Raw genomic sequence first — 18,675 nt, forward strand, 5'->3', positions numbered from 1 at the left:
TGGTGGAGGAGGGATCTCATCAGGATTTAAAACAGCTTCAAACTGACCCTCTCTCTCCCACATAGCCCTCCTCTCTTCCATGGAAAACACATGTACCTATTTTTATCCATACAAACTTTGAAAATGAAATTCAATTTCAACACAACGCTAACTTTCCTTTGCTCTGGAAAACCTATTGTTTATCCTCTGGATATACCAACAGAAATCAGATACCATCCCTTTCTGCTAGGCTCACTGTTGGCAACACATAACAAGCTCTTCAAGGTGCCTGTGGAAGTCCCTATCACTATAGTTAAGCTGAGGAGCCAACAAACCCACCACTTTTTCTTGGGTGAAGGGTGTGTGTGTATGTGTGTATGTGTGTGTGTGTGTGTGTGTGTGTGTAAAGATGATACCAAAACAGCTTCTTCCAGGCAAATCTTCCACACAACATCCTCTACTTTTTTCAACTTTCTTTACCATTTGTATCATTACAGTGTGTTCAAGAGACTTTTGGCCACTTTCTTTTTAAATTCTGCATATAATCTAGCATGTACTTTGGAAGATAGAACTGTTAGATCCTGGTACTTGAAACAAAATTTGCATTTTAGCCAGTTATTACACTATAGATATGCCATTTATTGCACTCTAGCTGTAGAGAATATCCTGTGGTTTTCCCAACATACTATCAAAGCTGTTTTTATATCCTGAATTCAAACAAAGAAAAACGTATACACACACACACGTGCACACACACACACAAACGTGTATTGATAGATATCACACATGACATATTCATTAGATTTAAAATTAGAAAACACAGACAATTTTACAATAAAAGATGAAATCAGATATTTCTATAATCCATCTTCCAGGAAAATCTGCTCTGAATATTTTATTTTGCTTTATTTACAGTAATAGACTCCCTTTCACTGCCCTTAACTATCTGAGTTCTCTGCCCCCCCTTCCTTACTTTATACATGGTGGTCTAATTTCTTATCAGCAAATATCACCCTTTATTTTAATTTTAATGGCAGCATGTGTTCTATGTTATTAGTATATTAATTTTCCCTTCACTCATCCTCCACCATTAATATTTGGGTGGGGTTTGTGTTTCTATATTAAACTACACCACTATGAACAAATCGTATGTGTACATTTATATTGATAAATTTATTTTCAGCAACCACAATAATCCTGCCTCTTTTGGCATGCATTTGCATTTTAATAGGTATTAAGCCTTAAGCCAAAGGCACACATTTCTAAAATAGAAATTCAAGTATCAGTTAGTGGAAAAGGAATATATTTGGGGGACATAGTATTCCTTTCTGTTCCTCAAGAAATCTTAGTAATGAGACAATTGCCTGCAACTGCCTACTCATAAATCTGATTCAAATTATATGTGTTATTTATGTGATAAGCCCCCTTAATTATTAATATTTTGGCAAACAATCTAAAACCAAGGCTCTTTCTAAAAATATCCATTTGCAGTGATCCACAGCAATTCTAAATGCTTATGTAAAATTCACTTAAATTTCTCACGTCTGCTAAATTAGGTTAGCAATCTTACCTAGCAGTCTCTCCCTGCATTACATTGATTCATTCTCCTGGATTATTTTAAAGATTGTTATCTGCCAGAGGATTATGGAATAAACTTGTAAAAACGAGGAAAAAATGGAGGTGATGCACTGTATGTATGTTTTTCAATGTCTGCACAAGCTTAAAGAAAGTGTGTAGGTTCTTTTAAATTACATATATCAGGTGTTTTATCATGTTATCCCTTCTACTTCTGAAGATATTCTGCACATTTTAGAGTAATATCATGATAATGCAGAACTCAAGTGCTTTTGTTTTTCTGGAAATGCACATTACAATAAGTGATTTGCATAAGAAATGATTTGCATTCTAAATGTAGATGATTTAAGGAAAGTGGCTGCACTAAGAACCTCAAGCTAGAATTCTACTCTTATCCCTTAGTTACCTTCACATTTGGCAATATACTATAGATTATACCTGCTTTAAGACTTAAAATGTAAACTTTTAGAAAGTAATGTTCTAGACTGTTCAATAAAATGCACAAAATTATAAAATGCATTTTATTGTCAAAGGTTGAGAATTTTAAAATCAGAGTTAAACATTTTAAAGGTAACCTGTTTAAAATTGATTAAAATTGCATTTTTCCCTTGAGTAAGATTGCTTCTGTAAGTGGTTAGTTTAAAACAATGTAAATAAATAAAACAAACCAACAGCAACAGTGAATAAAACTTAAATTTCAACGATTTCTGTCATTTGCAAAAGATGATATATCTCCAGTGACATGTGCAGAGAAAACAAAATTCAGGTCATGGCAACTCTGAAAAATTATTAATTGCATAGCATTTAGAGAAGCAGTATTTTACTTAATGTTTGGTATAACTAAAAGGAACTCCTTGGCATAAACCTTTTAAATTATTGGAGAGAAAAAAATAGTGATTCTGTGCCTTTAATTTCCCTTTCTGAGCGAGGGAAGGCTGCACACCACTGACAGGCTCACTTGTTCCCGTCTTTAATGTGCAATCTGTTTTCTCCAGCGGAGGGCACTCAGTGTATCACAAACTCAAGCATTAGCACCAACAAGCTCTGAGCATCATCAGTCTCTGGAAAGCCTTCTGAATTAGACAAGGGCTGCCTCTCAGCACAGCTACAAAACACTTTAAACCTGACCAGCTAAATGGATAAACCTAGCCTGCATAGCTTTTAAACTGGGGTCTCATACAGCACAGGAGGCCTACTTGCTTCAAGAACTGAAAATCCAGAGGATGAATTGCTTTATCTGGGAATGGCAAAAGCCAGCACAATAAGGAATGCCAGGTATTCTGAAGATTTTCTTTTTTTCCTCTCTTTTTACGGAGAAGTTGGTTACCTCCGAGATGGGCTGTAGCTCTTTTACACAGATTGCCAATTACTGCTGATGGGTCTCTGGTGAATTACACAATGGTCCTCAGAGCCTAGAGTCCCTCCCCCCTCCCTATCCCCCCAACGGCTTCCTTTTCCCTGCCCCCCTCACCATCCCACCCTGTGCTGATTTTTATATATATATATGTATATATATATATGTATTTTTTTTTTTTTTTTTTTGCCTGTCCTCTCGGGGAAGTTTGTATGGGGCTACTAGCTCACATGCGGGATCAGAATGGTGTGAATGACAGCCGCACTGTGTCATGAAGGTGGTGGTGGTTTCCGCACAAGAGACCAAATAAGAAGAAAGCTGAGAGAGGGGGGAAACGTTTTTGGATGACAAAGGATGGGTAAGTGAACTTTTGTTGTTTTCTTCTGAGCAAAGCTGATCCTCTTGGCTTCCTAGCCTCAGTCGTGGCATTAGCAGATAAAAGACGGGGAAACAGGCAAAGAGCAGCAGCCTTTGAGTTTGCCAGTTGATTCACTATACTTGCTATTATATTTTTAGATCATTTTCCTTTTTGCAGTGTTTTTTTTTTTTTTTTTAATCTGTAAATGCACAACACGAACTTAAACAGACTCTAGAGAAATATCTTTAAGACTGTCTCTGCTGTCTGCGTATCCACAGCTTGGGAATTGAGCATGAGATAAATATTGTGTTTGCTTCTATTTCTTGATAATATTAACGAGGCTTATGTTTCTGGTAGCTGTCACGATGACTATTAACACTTTGCTGCGTGTGTGTAGGGGTGGGGTCCTTACTTTATCAGAGGTTGCACAAGGGCTTGTTTTATCTTTGAAGCTGGATTCTGAACACAGCTTCCGAATTTCCAGCAGTCATTTGCCAGTCTTATTTTTTCAAGTGTGACTGGCTTTTTCCCCCCCCTTTCTCCTGTCTGGAAGAGCTGGAATGTATTTCAATGAGTCTGTAGCTGGCAAGAGGACAGACAGCAAGATCGGGTTTTAAATTTAAAAAAAAAAAAAAAAAAAAAAAAAAAAAAAACTTAACTGTTTGAGAAGAAGGATGGGTTTTAGATCAGGGATTTGGTTGATTGCCTCTTGGTTAAAATTTTAAAAATTTAAGGAAAAAAAAAAGAAACTGCAACACATGGTAGTTGTTTCTTTTTTTCTCTCCATTAAGAAATAATAAATCTACTGTTGACAGAGGAAAGAAGTCCCTTAACATGCAATGACTTGGAAATGCAGTGTAAGTGCCAACAGATTGTAACTTTGCAGGCTTTCTGAAGTTAATTGAGGTTGGGGAGAAAAAAGTCAGTGAGAAATAAGCAGAGATCAGGGTGATGTGGAGAAAAATAGTAGTTGGCTGCTTCTTTCCTTGTTTATCCTTCGAATTTGCAAAAGCAACTCTGTTTAAAATAATGACAAAGTAATACTACACAATATTTTTTGCTTTTTAGGCAAATATTTAATAAGAATTTTGACAGTCTTAACTTTGGAGTGTTCTCCGTTATGAGTATTTAGATATCTTAGCTCCTGTATCATTGGGCAGGGAGCCACAGTATGCAATAATCTATGCTTATTAACAACTTGAGAGCACCTCGTACTGGTATTTGTCTTCATCCAATGCTTCATTGGCTGCCTATACTACTCTCAATGCTGTTTTTCCAGAGCTCACACATTGCGCTCCTATTATACAATAAGTACACGATTCAGGCAGGGCAAACTTGGGTTACCTTGACAGCTTATTGAAGCTCTTTTGCCAAATCACAGCCTGTTTGCTCCACTAGGAAAGACGTACAGGCACCAGGTTTACTGTGTCACATTTTTGACCTTACCAGAGTACATCGTACACTTCCTTTTGGTACTGTCGTTCAATACAGTGGCTAGCCAAATATTATTGTTATTAAAATGTCAGCATTCAGTGGTGAGAAAGGCTCTGTGCTTTTCAATGTTGAAATAAGTAGGAACTCCTGAAACTCAAAAAGGCTTTTCTTAGTTCTATGGGACTGTGGTGATTTGAAGATCAAGGAAGAAAAAGTGAAACCTAAGCAGCAAACATGCAACACTGAAGAAAATAATGCTCAAAATGTTAATGCATTTTCCTTAAATCAACTGTCCCATTCCTACAGTAGAGGAAATGCCCCTGTTATTGGTAAACCGGCGGTGATTTATTTTAATAGCTTCACAATGTGCATCTGTCTTTTTTTTAATATCGTAGGTTTCCATTTAATTACGCAGCTGAAAGGCATGAGTGTGGTGCTGGTGCTACTTCCTACACTGCTGCTTGTTATGCTCACGGGGGCTCAGAGAGCTTGCCCAAAGAACTGCAGATGTGATGGCAAAATTGTGTACTGTGAGTCTCATGCTTTCGCAGATATCCCTGAGAACATTTCTGGAGGGTCACAAGGCTTATCATTAAGGTTCAACAGCATTCAGAAGCTCAAATCCAATCAGTTTGCCGGCCTTAACCAGCTTATATGGCTTTATCTTGACCATAATTACATTAGCTCAGTGGATGAAGATGCATTTCAAGGGATCCGTAGACTGAAAGAATTAATTCTAAGCTCCAACAAAATTACTTATCTGCACAATAAAACATTTCACCCAGTTCCCAATCTCCGCAATCTGGACCTCTCCTACAATAAGCTTCAGACATTGCAATCTGAACAATTTAAAGGCCTTCGGAAACTCATCATTTTGCACTTGAGATCTAACTCACTAAAGACTGTACCCATAAGAGTTTTTCAAGACTGTCGGAATCTTGATTTTTTGGATTTGGGTTACAATCGTCTTCGCAGCTTGTCCCGAAATGCATTTGCTGGCCTCTTGAAGTTAAAGGAGCTCCACTTGGAGCACAACCAGTTTTCCAAGATCAACTTTGCTCATTTTCCACGTCTCTTCAACCTCCGCTCAATTTACTTACAATGGAACAGGATTCGCTCCATTAGCCAAGGTTTGACATGGACTTGGAGTTCCTTACACAACTTGGATTTATCAGGGAATGACATCCAAGGAATTGAGCCGGGCACATTTAAATGCCTCCCCAATTTACAAAAATTGAATTTGGATTCCAACAAGCTCACCAACATCTCACAGGAAACTGTCAATGCGTGGATATCATTAATATCCATCACCTTGTCTGGAAATATGTGGGAATGCAGTCGGAGCATTTGTCCTTTATTTTATTGGCTTAAGAATTTCAAAGGAAATAAGGAAAGCACCATGATATGTGCAGGACCTAAGCACATCCAGGGTGAAAAGGTTAGTGATGCAGTGGAAACATATAATATCTGTTCTGAAGTCCAGGTGGTCAACACAGAAAGATCAAACCTGGTGCCCCAAACTCCCCAGAAACCTCTGATTATCCCTAAACCTACCATCTTCAAACCTGACGTCACCCAATCCACCTTTGAAACACCAAGCCCTTCCCCAGGGTTTCAGATTCCTGGCGCAGAGCAAGAGTATGAGCATGTTTCATTTCACAAAATTATTGCAGGGAGTGTGGCTCTCTTTCTGTCAGTGGCCATGATCCTCTTGGTGATCTATGTGTCTTGGAAACGCTACCCAGCCAGCATGAAACAACTCCAGCAACACTCTCTTATGAAGAGGCGGCGGAAAAAGGCCAGAGAGTCTGAAAGACAAATGAATTCCCCTTTACAGGAGTATTATGTGGACTACAAGCCTACAAACTCTGAGACCATGGATATATCGGTTAATGGATCTGGGCCCTGCACATATACCATCTCTGGCTCCAGGGAATGTGAGGTATGAACCATGATCCTCCTAAAAGCATTTCTACTGCGGGGAAGGAGAGGTAAATGTTTGAAGCCCTAGAGGTGTCTCTAATCACTAGAAAGATTAATGACCCTTTTGCTTTTGGGTTTTGCTCAGTATGAAAGGTTACTTAATTAAATTACAACCACCAGGAAATTGACTGCTTTTTTTTTTTTTTTTTTTTTAATGGTTGAAACTTGAAGGAAGTTCATTCAAGGATAAGTTGGAATAAAGCACTATGTTAAAACATCTGCTTTTTAACAATTTGTATACAGGGGTTGGACTTAAAAACACACATACAAACAAAACTCTTTTCGTTCTGAAATTTCTGTCTGGTTCTTGGTGTTTGACTTTTGTAATGGAGTAAAGAAGAGGGGCCAGCTTAATTTAAAAATAAAGTGAGTTTACCAAAATTCCAGAAGGTAATGAAGATTTAAACCAAAGAGCAATTTTCCCAAGGGTTGATTTTGTTGTAAATTTTTAGTTTGAATGAAAGCATGCAACAGGGATCTTACACCCGTGTTACTTGCCATTTAGTTATTATACCAGCATAGAGAATGTCAGAGGCCTACTGTGTAATTGTATCAGATTCCTAAGGTGTCTTTTATTTTTTTTTCCTTCTTTCCTACTTTCTTTCACTCCTTCCTTTCCTTCCTTTTTCTTCCTTTATTTTTTTGTTTTGTTTTGTTTTTTAATTACTGGGTTATAGATCTGATTTAAAAGGTTTTTATGCACTGGCTATTTGTGTTTAATCAGAATGAAACTTCAATTCCATGCTTTGGCTTTGTCCCTGGTAACTAAAATCAGGTCACAATTTTGTGGATGATTTAGCAATGACAAAATGGCAGTCATAGCAAGGACTGTTTGTCAGTATTGCTGTCATCCCCAAAAGAAATGATATGTATTCTTGTTAAACTTATTCAGAAGTAAGTGATACAAATATTCATAAATAAAAGGAGAGAGGTTTGAGTTCTGGGTATTCTCCCTTTCTGTAACAGCCTCAAATAAAGGCGTACCTTCCATGTTATATTATTTTTGTTTTTATAAGAATAAATTTGGACCCGGTTTCTGATTATTTAATTTTAAAGATCACTTACAGGAACGTGTTAATGAGTAGACACATAGTCACAAATTTCAAACTTGTCAATAAATAATACAGGATGTAGATTGTTCTTTTCTTGGTAAAGTTGATCCTTATGTGCAAAGACTGACTACCAAGGCCTTGTTGCTGGAAGAAACTAGTGAAGAGAGGTTAAAGTCTGGGAATATAATGTTTTAGTATCTGATTTTAGATGATTACTCTTTCAAAAGACAGTTTTAATGAGTATTTAAAGATGTTGCCCTTTCTAATGCTAGTTAACAGTTGGAAAATATAATTTGCTCTTTGATAGTGTATACTCCAATTTCTCCATAGTCCTAACTGCAAATGCTAATGAAAATGTTTTCAGACAAAGCACTGAATTTGAAATAATCTCTAACTCAGTACAATTTGGACTATTGAACTGTTCTTCAAAGAGTTCATTTTCGCCTTTTTTTGTGTATCATTGAAAATAAGAGAAGTAATCCCAGATAGTAAATTCCTAAAAGGAAACTGTATAAGCAATTGCCCTTAAAAATTAAAGAGAATAAAAGATTTTCTATAAAAGTCTAACAAGGCTTGATGTTTTTATTGCAGGCCCACAATTATACAATATACTTGAATATTAGTAACACAAGTTCATCATATTTTATTCTGGGTTCTCCTTATATTTTGTGATCCTCTTAAAGGCTGGTAACATAAAAAGTAAAGAAAAATCTAGATGCATTAATTCATTTTCTCTTGACGTTTGGAGTAGAATGATGATTTTTATTTTTAAGAATCACCAAGAAGAAGGAAACATTCTTAAAGAACCAGGACTTGAGAGCCAGGGTTCTAAAACTTTTCCAGAGATCTTAAGTTTCACAGATTATTGCATCAAAAACCCTAGGCATTACCATGATAGAAACAAATTTAAAAGATGGTTCATTTAATTAAAACGTGTATTTAAAACCACATTTTGATATTGTATGTGTTATATAGATTGACATTTAATGTCATGAAATTGCACTAGTATTGTTGGAAATGAATCTGTTGTTAAGGCATTAAATAATGAAGAATGTAATTAAATATTGTAATAATTCTGTTGAGTCAAAATGGAATCCTTACTGAAGTAGCTCAAACTTTCTGTGGCCTAAAACATGGAAATTAGAAGGCTATACATTTAAGATCATATGTCCATTTAGGATGAGGAGGGGGGGTGCTATAAAACTACATTTAAATGAATTTCAACTTGTTTTAAAACAAAAACATACAAAAACAAACATTGCAGGGGTCACCCCATTTTTTGGCAGAATGTTTGCTGTATTACAGTTATAGGTAGATATAAACAATGAGGAAAAGCAAACTCTTAGAAATTGTTATACAGAAAGCCCTAATTACTTCCTACTTCTTTGTCACTCAGAGTAAATTTTCTCCTGTTGAGAAATATTCCTTTGGACAAAATTTCTCTACAAAATAGAGTCAAGAGAGGGCAGTGATTTGCCTAAGTTTACAATGTTTTTGGAATAGTAGAAGTATGCTGAATTTTAACCTGGCATTGTTTCATAAGTCTCATACATCACTAGTTTAGCAGAGAATCATTAATATATTTATAAGACATTTTTGTGAGGTAGGTTTTTTTAAAAAAATATTCAAAACACCAAACTCTACCCAATAAAGCCATAAATATTTAATTGGGAAACTTAGCACCAAATGCTAATTTTCTAAGATAGTGCCTTGAAGAAATAAAAATTGCATTAAATTTAAAATTCTGCTTTCCACCTAACTTTATATTCAGTTACCATTACCTAAATATGGTTACAAGATCCATTTTGTTTGTTTGTTTTTTTTTTTTGAGAGGATTTTTTAAAATTGAGATTATTGATTAGATTGGTGTTTGTGAACTTCCATACAAATATAGCATGTAATTTTCAAATTAAATAATTTTGTCTCTATGTTTTGCAACTTTTAATTCTGAAAAGTCCATGTGCACATACCATACTGATAAAATGCAGGATAATATTTTAATAACTTGGGCAGTAAAAATTGTTCATATCTATAAAAGAGAAATAGAGTAGATAGTTATGAGTAATTAATATGATATATAGCACAAGTATAAGGGATACATACATCTCAATCATCATACTTTGAGTAGAACAGTGTGCTTGGTTGAACTGAATCATTCACTTTGTTCTCAATATGTACTCAGAAAAGAGAATTTAAAGCCAAAATGATACAGCTTTTCCTAAAACTGTCAGGTGTTACTATAAATAGACAAAATGCAAATATTTACTTTTAAAAATAGCTTGTGTAGCTTGGCATAATGTTATCTCATTAAAAAATATGATCAGGGCTATAAAGTTGCTTCATTCTGCATATCAAATTTTTCCTTCGAAATTGTAAAGAACAAAGTTTTGAATTTCTAGTTCTTCTAGAATTTGTTTCATCAACTAAAAATAACAAGGGCCTTTATATTAGACAATGTGAATACAGGACAAGAAAGAACATTTGTAGTGTGGTTTGTACATTTAAAAAAATTAAATTGGTAAAAACTTAAAATGAATGAATGTAGTCTCTAAAGAGACTCTCCATCCAAAGTGTTTCAATAGTTAAGTAATTGAAATATAAAGTTTAATGATCCCATAGTGCTAACAGTGCTGCTATTAGGAAAATAGCAGTAAAGGTGACATTATAGGTGTATATTTTCCGAATATTTAATATTTTCGTTACTTTCTTCAAAATTGAGCAAAATTAAAAAAAATTACTGGTTTTCAGTTGGGGTTATATAATTTCTTTCACTGTTATGCAGAGGGTGGTATAAACCATTTCTAACAATTTATATTTATTGACTATGTTAGGTCAGGTTCAAACAATTAGCATAGAGTAGACCATTAACAACTTCTCACATTTTAGATATTTGATATTTTGCAGTGTGCTAAGTGAATTTCCAAGGACTACTAAGCAAAATGTATGTACAAAGACGATTCTAAGGAAAGCAGACCCAGTTACCTTGAGTTTAATTAACGGTTTATCAACATAAAGCTATAGAAAACAAACTATTTAGGTGGCTGACTACAACTGTGTCATGATACAATGTTATAATTGAAACTGTATTTGTATATTAAATAGAATGTGTGTGTGTTTGTATATGAGTTTATCCAGGTATGTATGTCTGTATATATGTGTGTGTGTGTGTGTGTGTATTGAGAGACAGAATATAAACATTTTTCCATCAGAATTAATGTCCATGAAAATTAATTAAATTTTGTTACTACAATTTAAATTATTAGTAACAAAAATTTGAGGTCAAAATTACCAAGATTTGTTTTAGTTAGGAATATGGTCCTTAAGGTAAATGTATTACCATATCTAAAAATTTTAAGTGTCGTCAGGTGCGGTGGCTCATGCCTGTAATCCCAGTACTTTGGGAGGCCAAGGAGGGTGGATTACTTGAGGTCAAGAGTTTGAGACCAGTCTGGCTAACATGGTGAAAACCTGTCTCTACTGAAAATAATAAAAATTAGCTGGTCATGGTGGTGCATACCTACAATCTCAGTTACTAGGGAGGTTGAGGCAAGAGAATCGCTTGAACCCAGGAGGTGGAGGATGCAGTGCAAGATCATACTACTGCACTGCTGCCTGGGCGACAGAGAAAGACTCCATCTCAAAATAAATAAATAAACAAAATATAAATTATAAGTGTTTTACATCTATGTAGTCTAAAATTCTTTTTTAAAAAACAAAATTTAACATATAGTCAAGTCTGTATTTATACTACATATTGTCATTTTTTGTGTTACTTTAGACTTGTCACTTCATTTCTCTGTGACGCGTCACTCAAACGAGTGACTCAGCTGGCACAGTGTTTCCCAACACAAAGCAATTCCTAGATTAGCATAAAATTTGTAAAATCTCAATGGTCATTCTCAGAACTAAAAATGCAGGATGAGCTATGGAGAAAAAGACTGAGCTACTTACATTCATTGGTCAATGAGAAAAGAAAGAGCTTCTTCAGTTACTAAAAACTGGGGTGCCCAGGTAAGCAGCCACACAATTTCTTTATGCTTGAGGGGAAAATATGTACCCCACACATACAAACATGTGAGCACATGAGTGCACGCTCCCACACACATATATGTCTTTGAAATTCTGCTAAGTAACTAGATGTTTTGAAAGCACTTAAAACTATGTCCTCTTTTTAAAAAAATCGATTGTCTGAATTAGGTCCAATTAAAATCTATTTGTGAATAGAGTTTTCATTAGAATTCACAAATGGTAGTGATGAAGAGTGACAGCTGCCAAAAAAAGACTGACATAGCTAATTTAGGAAAGATTTTAAACTGACAATAAATGACCCTTTTTTTTTTTCTAGAATTAGTTGGTATTAGCATCTCACCGACAAGGTTTTAATAAATGATTGCTCTCTAAGACTCTAAGCTGAGAAGTCTACGGTCTTAAGAATGTGTAGCTTTTGACACACCCCAATAATATCCACAGGATGCCAGAATTTCCTTCATGAGACCTTTCTGTGTTTATAAAATGTAATCATCCCTAGTTCTTCTCAGGAATTGCATTTAGAGATAGTTTTATGCTTTAGGAGTTGCTCAGTAATATTTTCACTGGGGACTTGGTGACTCATCTGAATTTTCATGTCTCTAGAGTTTCATGATTCACTAAATCAAAGCGAAGCAGAAGCAACCTGTATATCACTAGACACTGAGAGTTTTGAAAAACTAGTATGTCTTTTGATCAGTGAAAAGCATGAAGTGATATTGAATATGTTTTAAAAATTAAAATTGCTTTTTATAGTACCAGAAGAACCATCATTCACTGAGTCAGTTTAATAAAATCTCAATATTCATGAAAGGAAAAAGAAATTACAAGACTATTTTTCTCATGCACTCCATAAGCCATTAAAATTGTAACTGTAAGGTAGGAAAGGTTGAGAAAAAAAAGCACAGTATTTCCTAAGGTATCAAAACAATTGGTTTTTTAAATAAACATCTGCTAGAAGCTGCTAGATAAGTTCAAAGACTATGTATTTAAACTCCTGCTAAAGAGTTTAAAAATAATGCTTTCACTGCCAAGAGAAATTAAAGTCTAAACAAACATAACCACGGAAAATTAGTCCTTTACAAGGGAGGCCAGGTAATATGGTAGGTACACCTATAGTCCCAGTTACTTGTGAGGCTAAGGTAGTAAGATTGCTTAAGGCCAAAAGTTCTAGGTTGTCCTGAGCAGTGTTTGAGCCTGTAATAGCCTCTGTGCTCAAACCTGGGCAAAACTTAGGGGCTGTCTCTAAAACTTACAAATAATGAAAGGTAAGACCTTAAATTTACTTACATAAAGTTTGTAAACTTAAGTTTGGGGAATGAAATGATAGCAAAGTCATTTGATTTAATGTCATAAAGTTTGACCTTAAGTCAAATCGATACATTATAATATTGCAAACATAAGTTTGGGGAATGAAATGACAGCAAAGCTGATACATATTAATAAAATATTTAAAAATGGTGAAAATGTAAGAAATTCAGAAAAAAATATGAGGAAGCATGATTAAAAGGAAAACCCTGAACACAAACTTTAAACTATTAGTATATTTTATTTCCATATACAACAATAATAATAAATGTCATAACCTTATTATGTATTTGCTTAAAATAAGTTAGCAAACTTGCTTAAAATAAGTTAGCAAATGTGCTTAAAATAAATGCATATGAGCAAATATATAACTCAATAAGGTTATGGCATTTAGCATTATTGTTTGTACATGGAAATAAAATATACTAATATTTTAATGGTAATGGATTAAAATATAAATATCAAAGTAACTTTGAAATATTTCATTTAAACAGCTATATACAATTAAACACTCATGTATCTTCTATAAATATTTCTAAAATACTAACATGTATATTGAATACAGATGGTATTGCTTTTGAATACAGACAGATAATTGCTTTTTAATAAACACAGTTCTGTACTAACTTATCCAGTTTATATGCATTGTCTCAAAATTAAATATTTGTGGAAGATACATAAAAAGGAATTTAATGACAGACATTTTTTATTTCCTCTCTCATTGCCTCAATTTGGTATGACTGTTTTCCAGATTTGGGGATGTCCACATACCATAACTTGTAAGGTATGTTGTCTTCTTTACCTAGTTTTTCATCTCTTTGTTTACTGAATGCAGACCTCAGAGAAAGGTGGAAAAATGCAATCATTACATCTAGCAAGAAGAATCACTTTTTCCATTTTTTTTTTAAACACAAGTTCTTCTAGCGGAAGTAATTAAGGTATAGTAAACATTTTGACTGCAGGTTTTAAAATACAATGGTCAGGTGTAGGGTAACTATAATGTCAAAACTTATGACACATAATTTTTACTTTTACCTACATTTTAATGGGTCAGGCCTTCAAATATCATTGATTTAAAACCGAAAAATGAATAAATTTTTAACAAACAGACAAACTAAGATAAACATGGATGAGTTGTTTAAGAGAATTCACTATATTTTTAGGATCTAAATAAGCAATATATGCTTCAAAATAGGAATATATAGAGTTATGATTTGATTCTATTTGGGCTAAATTTTTAAACTTAAAGCAAAATTACATAGACACTAATTTTGGAGTAGCAAAAAATATAGAAAAAAAATGCCTGCAAATGTTCTTTTATTTTGGAAGGACAGTGCTACTTAATTCGTATTCACTGTATATTTTTCACTTTCAAAGTATAACAATTGTTGTTTAGTTGCCTTCTCTTAAAATAAAATGTCATTAGGTAAAGCCTTGAAATTGTGATGATTTTATTGAGACAAATAGAAACAGTCTTTGGGTATAAATTCTAAATTTGCATTTCAATTCTTCCCTCCTTCCTCAAGCCACATTAACTGAAACATACATTCTTTCACTTGCTCTTGAAGATCTAAATATTTGAGGTGTTAAATTATTAAAAGTTGATTCCTTATTTCCTTTCACTGACTCATATTAAGAAATGACACCTTAAAAATATGTTTGTTTGTTTCATCATAAATTTCATCATGATGCATTCATTTCACTATTAAGTGCTTTGATATTTACAGTCATAAATTGATACCACTCTTGTCAGTTGTTCCTAATAAGACTTAAAGAAACAATGGAAATACACATTAATTAGGTTTGAGTCTTTTTTAGTATGGTCACCATAGATGAAAAAATGATATTTTCTTCTCTGTTTATAGTTCTGTAAAAGTAATAGCAGAGAGGTCAGCCTTGAAGTACTTTAGGTTGATGGTCAAACCACAACATGGACAAATATTGCCTTGGTCCAGTGGTTAGATCAAGGGGTGAAAAAGAGGTCTTAGATTTGAAGTGGACTCACTTTACTTCTTTAATATTGGACAAGTAAATATATATCTGACCTTTCTGTGATATAATTTTTTCATCTATTGAACTAGGATAATAACTTTCCAAGTAACTTGTTGAAATGATTAATGAGGTACTATTCAAAAACCACTCTGAACTCCACCATAAAAAGCTTCAGTGTAAATAAGAATGATTATTAACCATAAGCCCTACTGTTTACTGAAAAATGCAAAATATAATGTAGCTGTATTATTTTCATTGTTATTATTAGTTACAATGCTGGTTATAATACTCCCTGATGTAGAAACAAGTGTTATGGTTACATTTTTACTAAAGTGAATAATAAACATGACCTTTCTGTCCCTTGTCTGAGCTGTAATTTAGTTTGGGTACCAGAGTTGGCAATATTTAATAATACCTCAGGATTTGTAAAATACTCCCTTGATGGAACATTTTATTCACCTTGCAAAGAAAGCAGCATTTATAATTATTTTGTTGTTACTATGTCTAAAGAAGAAAGGAGTTAGAGAAACAACTTATAAATTCCCGATCTTATCAGATATCATACTTCAGTTCATTTTAACAAGCAGAACAGTTTGTTTGTTTGTTGGCTTTTGTTTTGTTTTTTGTTTTATTTTGATACAGAGTCTCACTCTGTCGCCCAGGCTGGAGTGCAATTATACCATCTCAGCTCACTGCAACCTCCACCTCCTGGGTTCAAGCGATTCTCCTGCCTCAGCCTCCTGAGTAGCTGGGACTCCAGGCATGTGCTACCATGCCTGGCTAGTTTTTGTATTTTTAGTAGAGACAGGGTTTCACCATGTTGGCCAGGCTGGTCTTGAACTCCTGACCTCAGGCGATCTGCCCTCCCTGGCCTCCCAAATTGCTGGGAGTACAGGTGTGAGCCACTGTGGCCGGCCTTGGAAACAGTTTTTTCATTCCCCAGGTGTTTATGCATCACACATGGCAAGTGGGAGTTTTCAGCAATACATTAGATATTCCTTTTGAATTCAGAAGTTATTAGTAAGTGATTTAAAGAATAATTGATATGGCTCTAGGGCATATATATGTGTGTTATATATAATTTAATAATTTGTACATAAGTATTTATATTGGTTAAGTATAAGCTCTTGTATTTGTAGAAATATGTATTGCATCATTCTTATTATTGTCCCCATAGTGAAATATATTTTAAACTGAATCACATTTCTTTCTAAGTTTTTCAATGGAATATTTCTCGTGATACGATTGTGTGCTATGAAATAAGAGAGGGCACCACTGACAAAAAAAAAAACAAAAACAAAACCAAAAAACAAACAAACAAAAACCCATAAAGACAAAATAGTAATGTTACATTTGCTTGAGGAGACAAATGATTTTCTTTGTGATTGGTAAAGCATAATGGTTGACATATCTATTTTGATTATGTACTATGGAACTAGGGAAATAACATGGTTTGGGTTCTCCCTGTGAGATGGAGCAGAGTTAAAATTGCATTAATCAGTTGTCCTCCATGAGCCCTTACTCTAACTGGAGGATAACAAGGATGTTTTGGATCTTCAAGAAATTAGTGTCACTTCAGGGTTTGCGTGGAGTAATCCCCAAAAAGTCTGATTACTTCACATTCCCCAGTACACAGTCACCTTAGAAAATAATTATAGATCTCGCTGGAGAAGGCTGGGGGAAAGTTTAACAGCATACATTTTTCATAGTATAGCAGGGTCTTTCCTCAAGAGGACCTGTCTGCCTTTTCATTCAGTGGATTCTGGGTCTGTAAACTGACTCAAGTCTGGGAATTGATTATGGGATCATGACTCTTTTGGTGATTCAAATTAGACTTCCGTTCACTTGAGCTAGAACTCTTCCACTTATGCAGATCAAGTACGAATTCAATGAATTTCTATGTACTTCTCTTCTAGGGACACCATGATTAACTAGTCAGCATCATAGATCTTTTTTGAGTCAGGGTATTCTGATCACTGCTTTGACTCATCATGGTAACCATGCTCACCTTGTCTTTGGTGATTAAGTTCTGACACCAGGTCCATGCCACTCTGGAATTCCATTTTGTTCATTGCACTTAGGGATTCCAATTTGATAGTAGCTGTTTGCTCTGTAACTTCTGAACCACAGAGAACAAATATTCTCAACCACTTTTTCCTCTCTCACATTTGGGACATGGCGTGTAGTGTTCTAATTAGAATTTCTTTTCTTTTATCTTTTTTTTTAATTTCTGAGAAGTGTTGCTTAGATGTCAATCTTGAAACTTGAGAGGTAAGGGAATTTAAAATTTAAATATAAATTTTTAACTTTTGCAAATCATAATCTCTTTGGTTCTCTGACAACTCACAGTGTGGCTTTTCCCAAATGACTGGAGGATAAGAGATTACTTAAAATAATGTGTTCCTCCTATACCTTTGGTATAACGTCTTCCTTTGGAATGTGTATATGATTCTCCAACAAAACATGAAGATTGACAAGGAATCCTTGGGCTAGAAAGAAGATAGCATTCATTCTCTTTCTCACTGAGTTTTTTTTTACTAAAAAATTATTGAAACAGATTATATAATTAATTATATAAGCAAATATATGATTTTTATCCTACAATGTTTGACTATTTCTACTCTAATTATACTAAACAATTAGAAAGATACAAGTTATTCTGAGATATGAACAAGTATAATTTTGTGGATTAACATGATACATTTTAATTTCCATTATTTTCTAGTTATAAAGTAAATGAATGCTTTTTAAGAAAATATTGAAAACATAAAGTTATTTATAAAAATAATCAAAATAATTATCAACAAGTCCCACTATGCAGAGGTAATACTTTAAAAATTCTGGCACATAAATTCTATCATATGCACAGGTACGTGACTGTGGCTATTAGAGAAAATTAATTTCATATTAGAAACTGTATGTATATGATTGCCTCGTATTACTTTAAAGTTCACACTTTATTATGAATAGGGATGCTTTTAAAAACATAATTTTTGAAAGTATATTCCTAAGATGTGTCATTTTTTTACTTATGCCTCCCTTTTTTGTTGAACATTTGCGATGGTTCATTTCACTGTCACAAAAATGTCTTAAATTACCTCATCATATTGATAGATTCCTACAAAAGAAAATACAAGGCCAGAAAGAATAAAAAATGTAATCTACTTAACACATCGCCAAAATTACTCTCTCAAAAACGTAACTTTTTATATTTTTTATCTTACCACATGCATTGTGTAGGAGTTCCTATTTTTCCACGTATACCCCTAACATTATTTATTATCTCCTTTTTTAACAATTTGACACGTTATTTTTTAGCATGTAACGTTTACATGTTTGACGTTAGTGTAGTAGAACCTTTTTTTTCGCATTTTGTGTTACTGGATTTCTTATTTTGAAATGTGGAATATAAACAGTCTCTGAGGTCAACAATAATAACGTTATTCATTATGTTTTCTTACATTGCTTTTACTTTAAAAATGTCTTTCTCATCCTGTGTATGCTAAATATTTACTATATTTTAATAATTTCCTCTATAGGTTTATTTTTACGTTTAATTCTTAACCTATCTGAAACATACTTTAGCGTATCCATGTAAAATAGAGAACTAGTTT

General features: G+C 34.0%; 1 protein-coding gene across 6 annotated transcripts in view; it reads left to right on the forward strand.

Moving 5' to 3' along the window:
- The first annotated feature begins 2,610 nt into the window (after nucleotides 1–2,610).
- LRRTM4 (leucine rich repeat transmembrane neuronal 4) overlaps nucleotides 2,611–18,675 on the forward strand; it is a 785,356-nt gene continuing 769,291 nt past the window's right edge. For 3 of the 6 annotated variants that reach the window (XM_074011448.1, XM_074011447.1, XM_074011449.1), the window contains exons 1-2: nucleotides 2,611–3,266; nucleotides 5,096–6,642. In XM_074011448.1, the coding sequence (XP_073867549.1) occupies nucleotides 3,263–3,266; nucleotides 5,096–6,642 (1,551 nt within the window). In that variant the 5' untranslated portion in view covers nucleotides 2,611–3,262. Of the gene's footprint in view, nucleotides 3,267–5,095; nucleotides 6,692–18,675 lie in introns of all 6 variants that reach the window. The other 3 variants (XM_015433497.4, XM_015433498.4, XM_074011450.1) reach the window with 2 other exon arrangements.

The sequence above is a fragment of the Macaca fascicularis genome, chromosome 13 (genome assembly GCF_037993035.2).
Source record: "Macaca fascicularis isolate 582-1 chromosome 13, T2T-MFA8v1.1".
NCBI classification, from domain to species: Eukaryota; Metazoa; Chordata; class Mammalia; order Primates; family Cercopithecidae; genus Macaca; species Macaca fascicularis.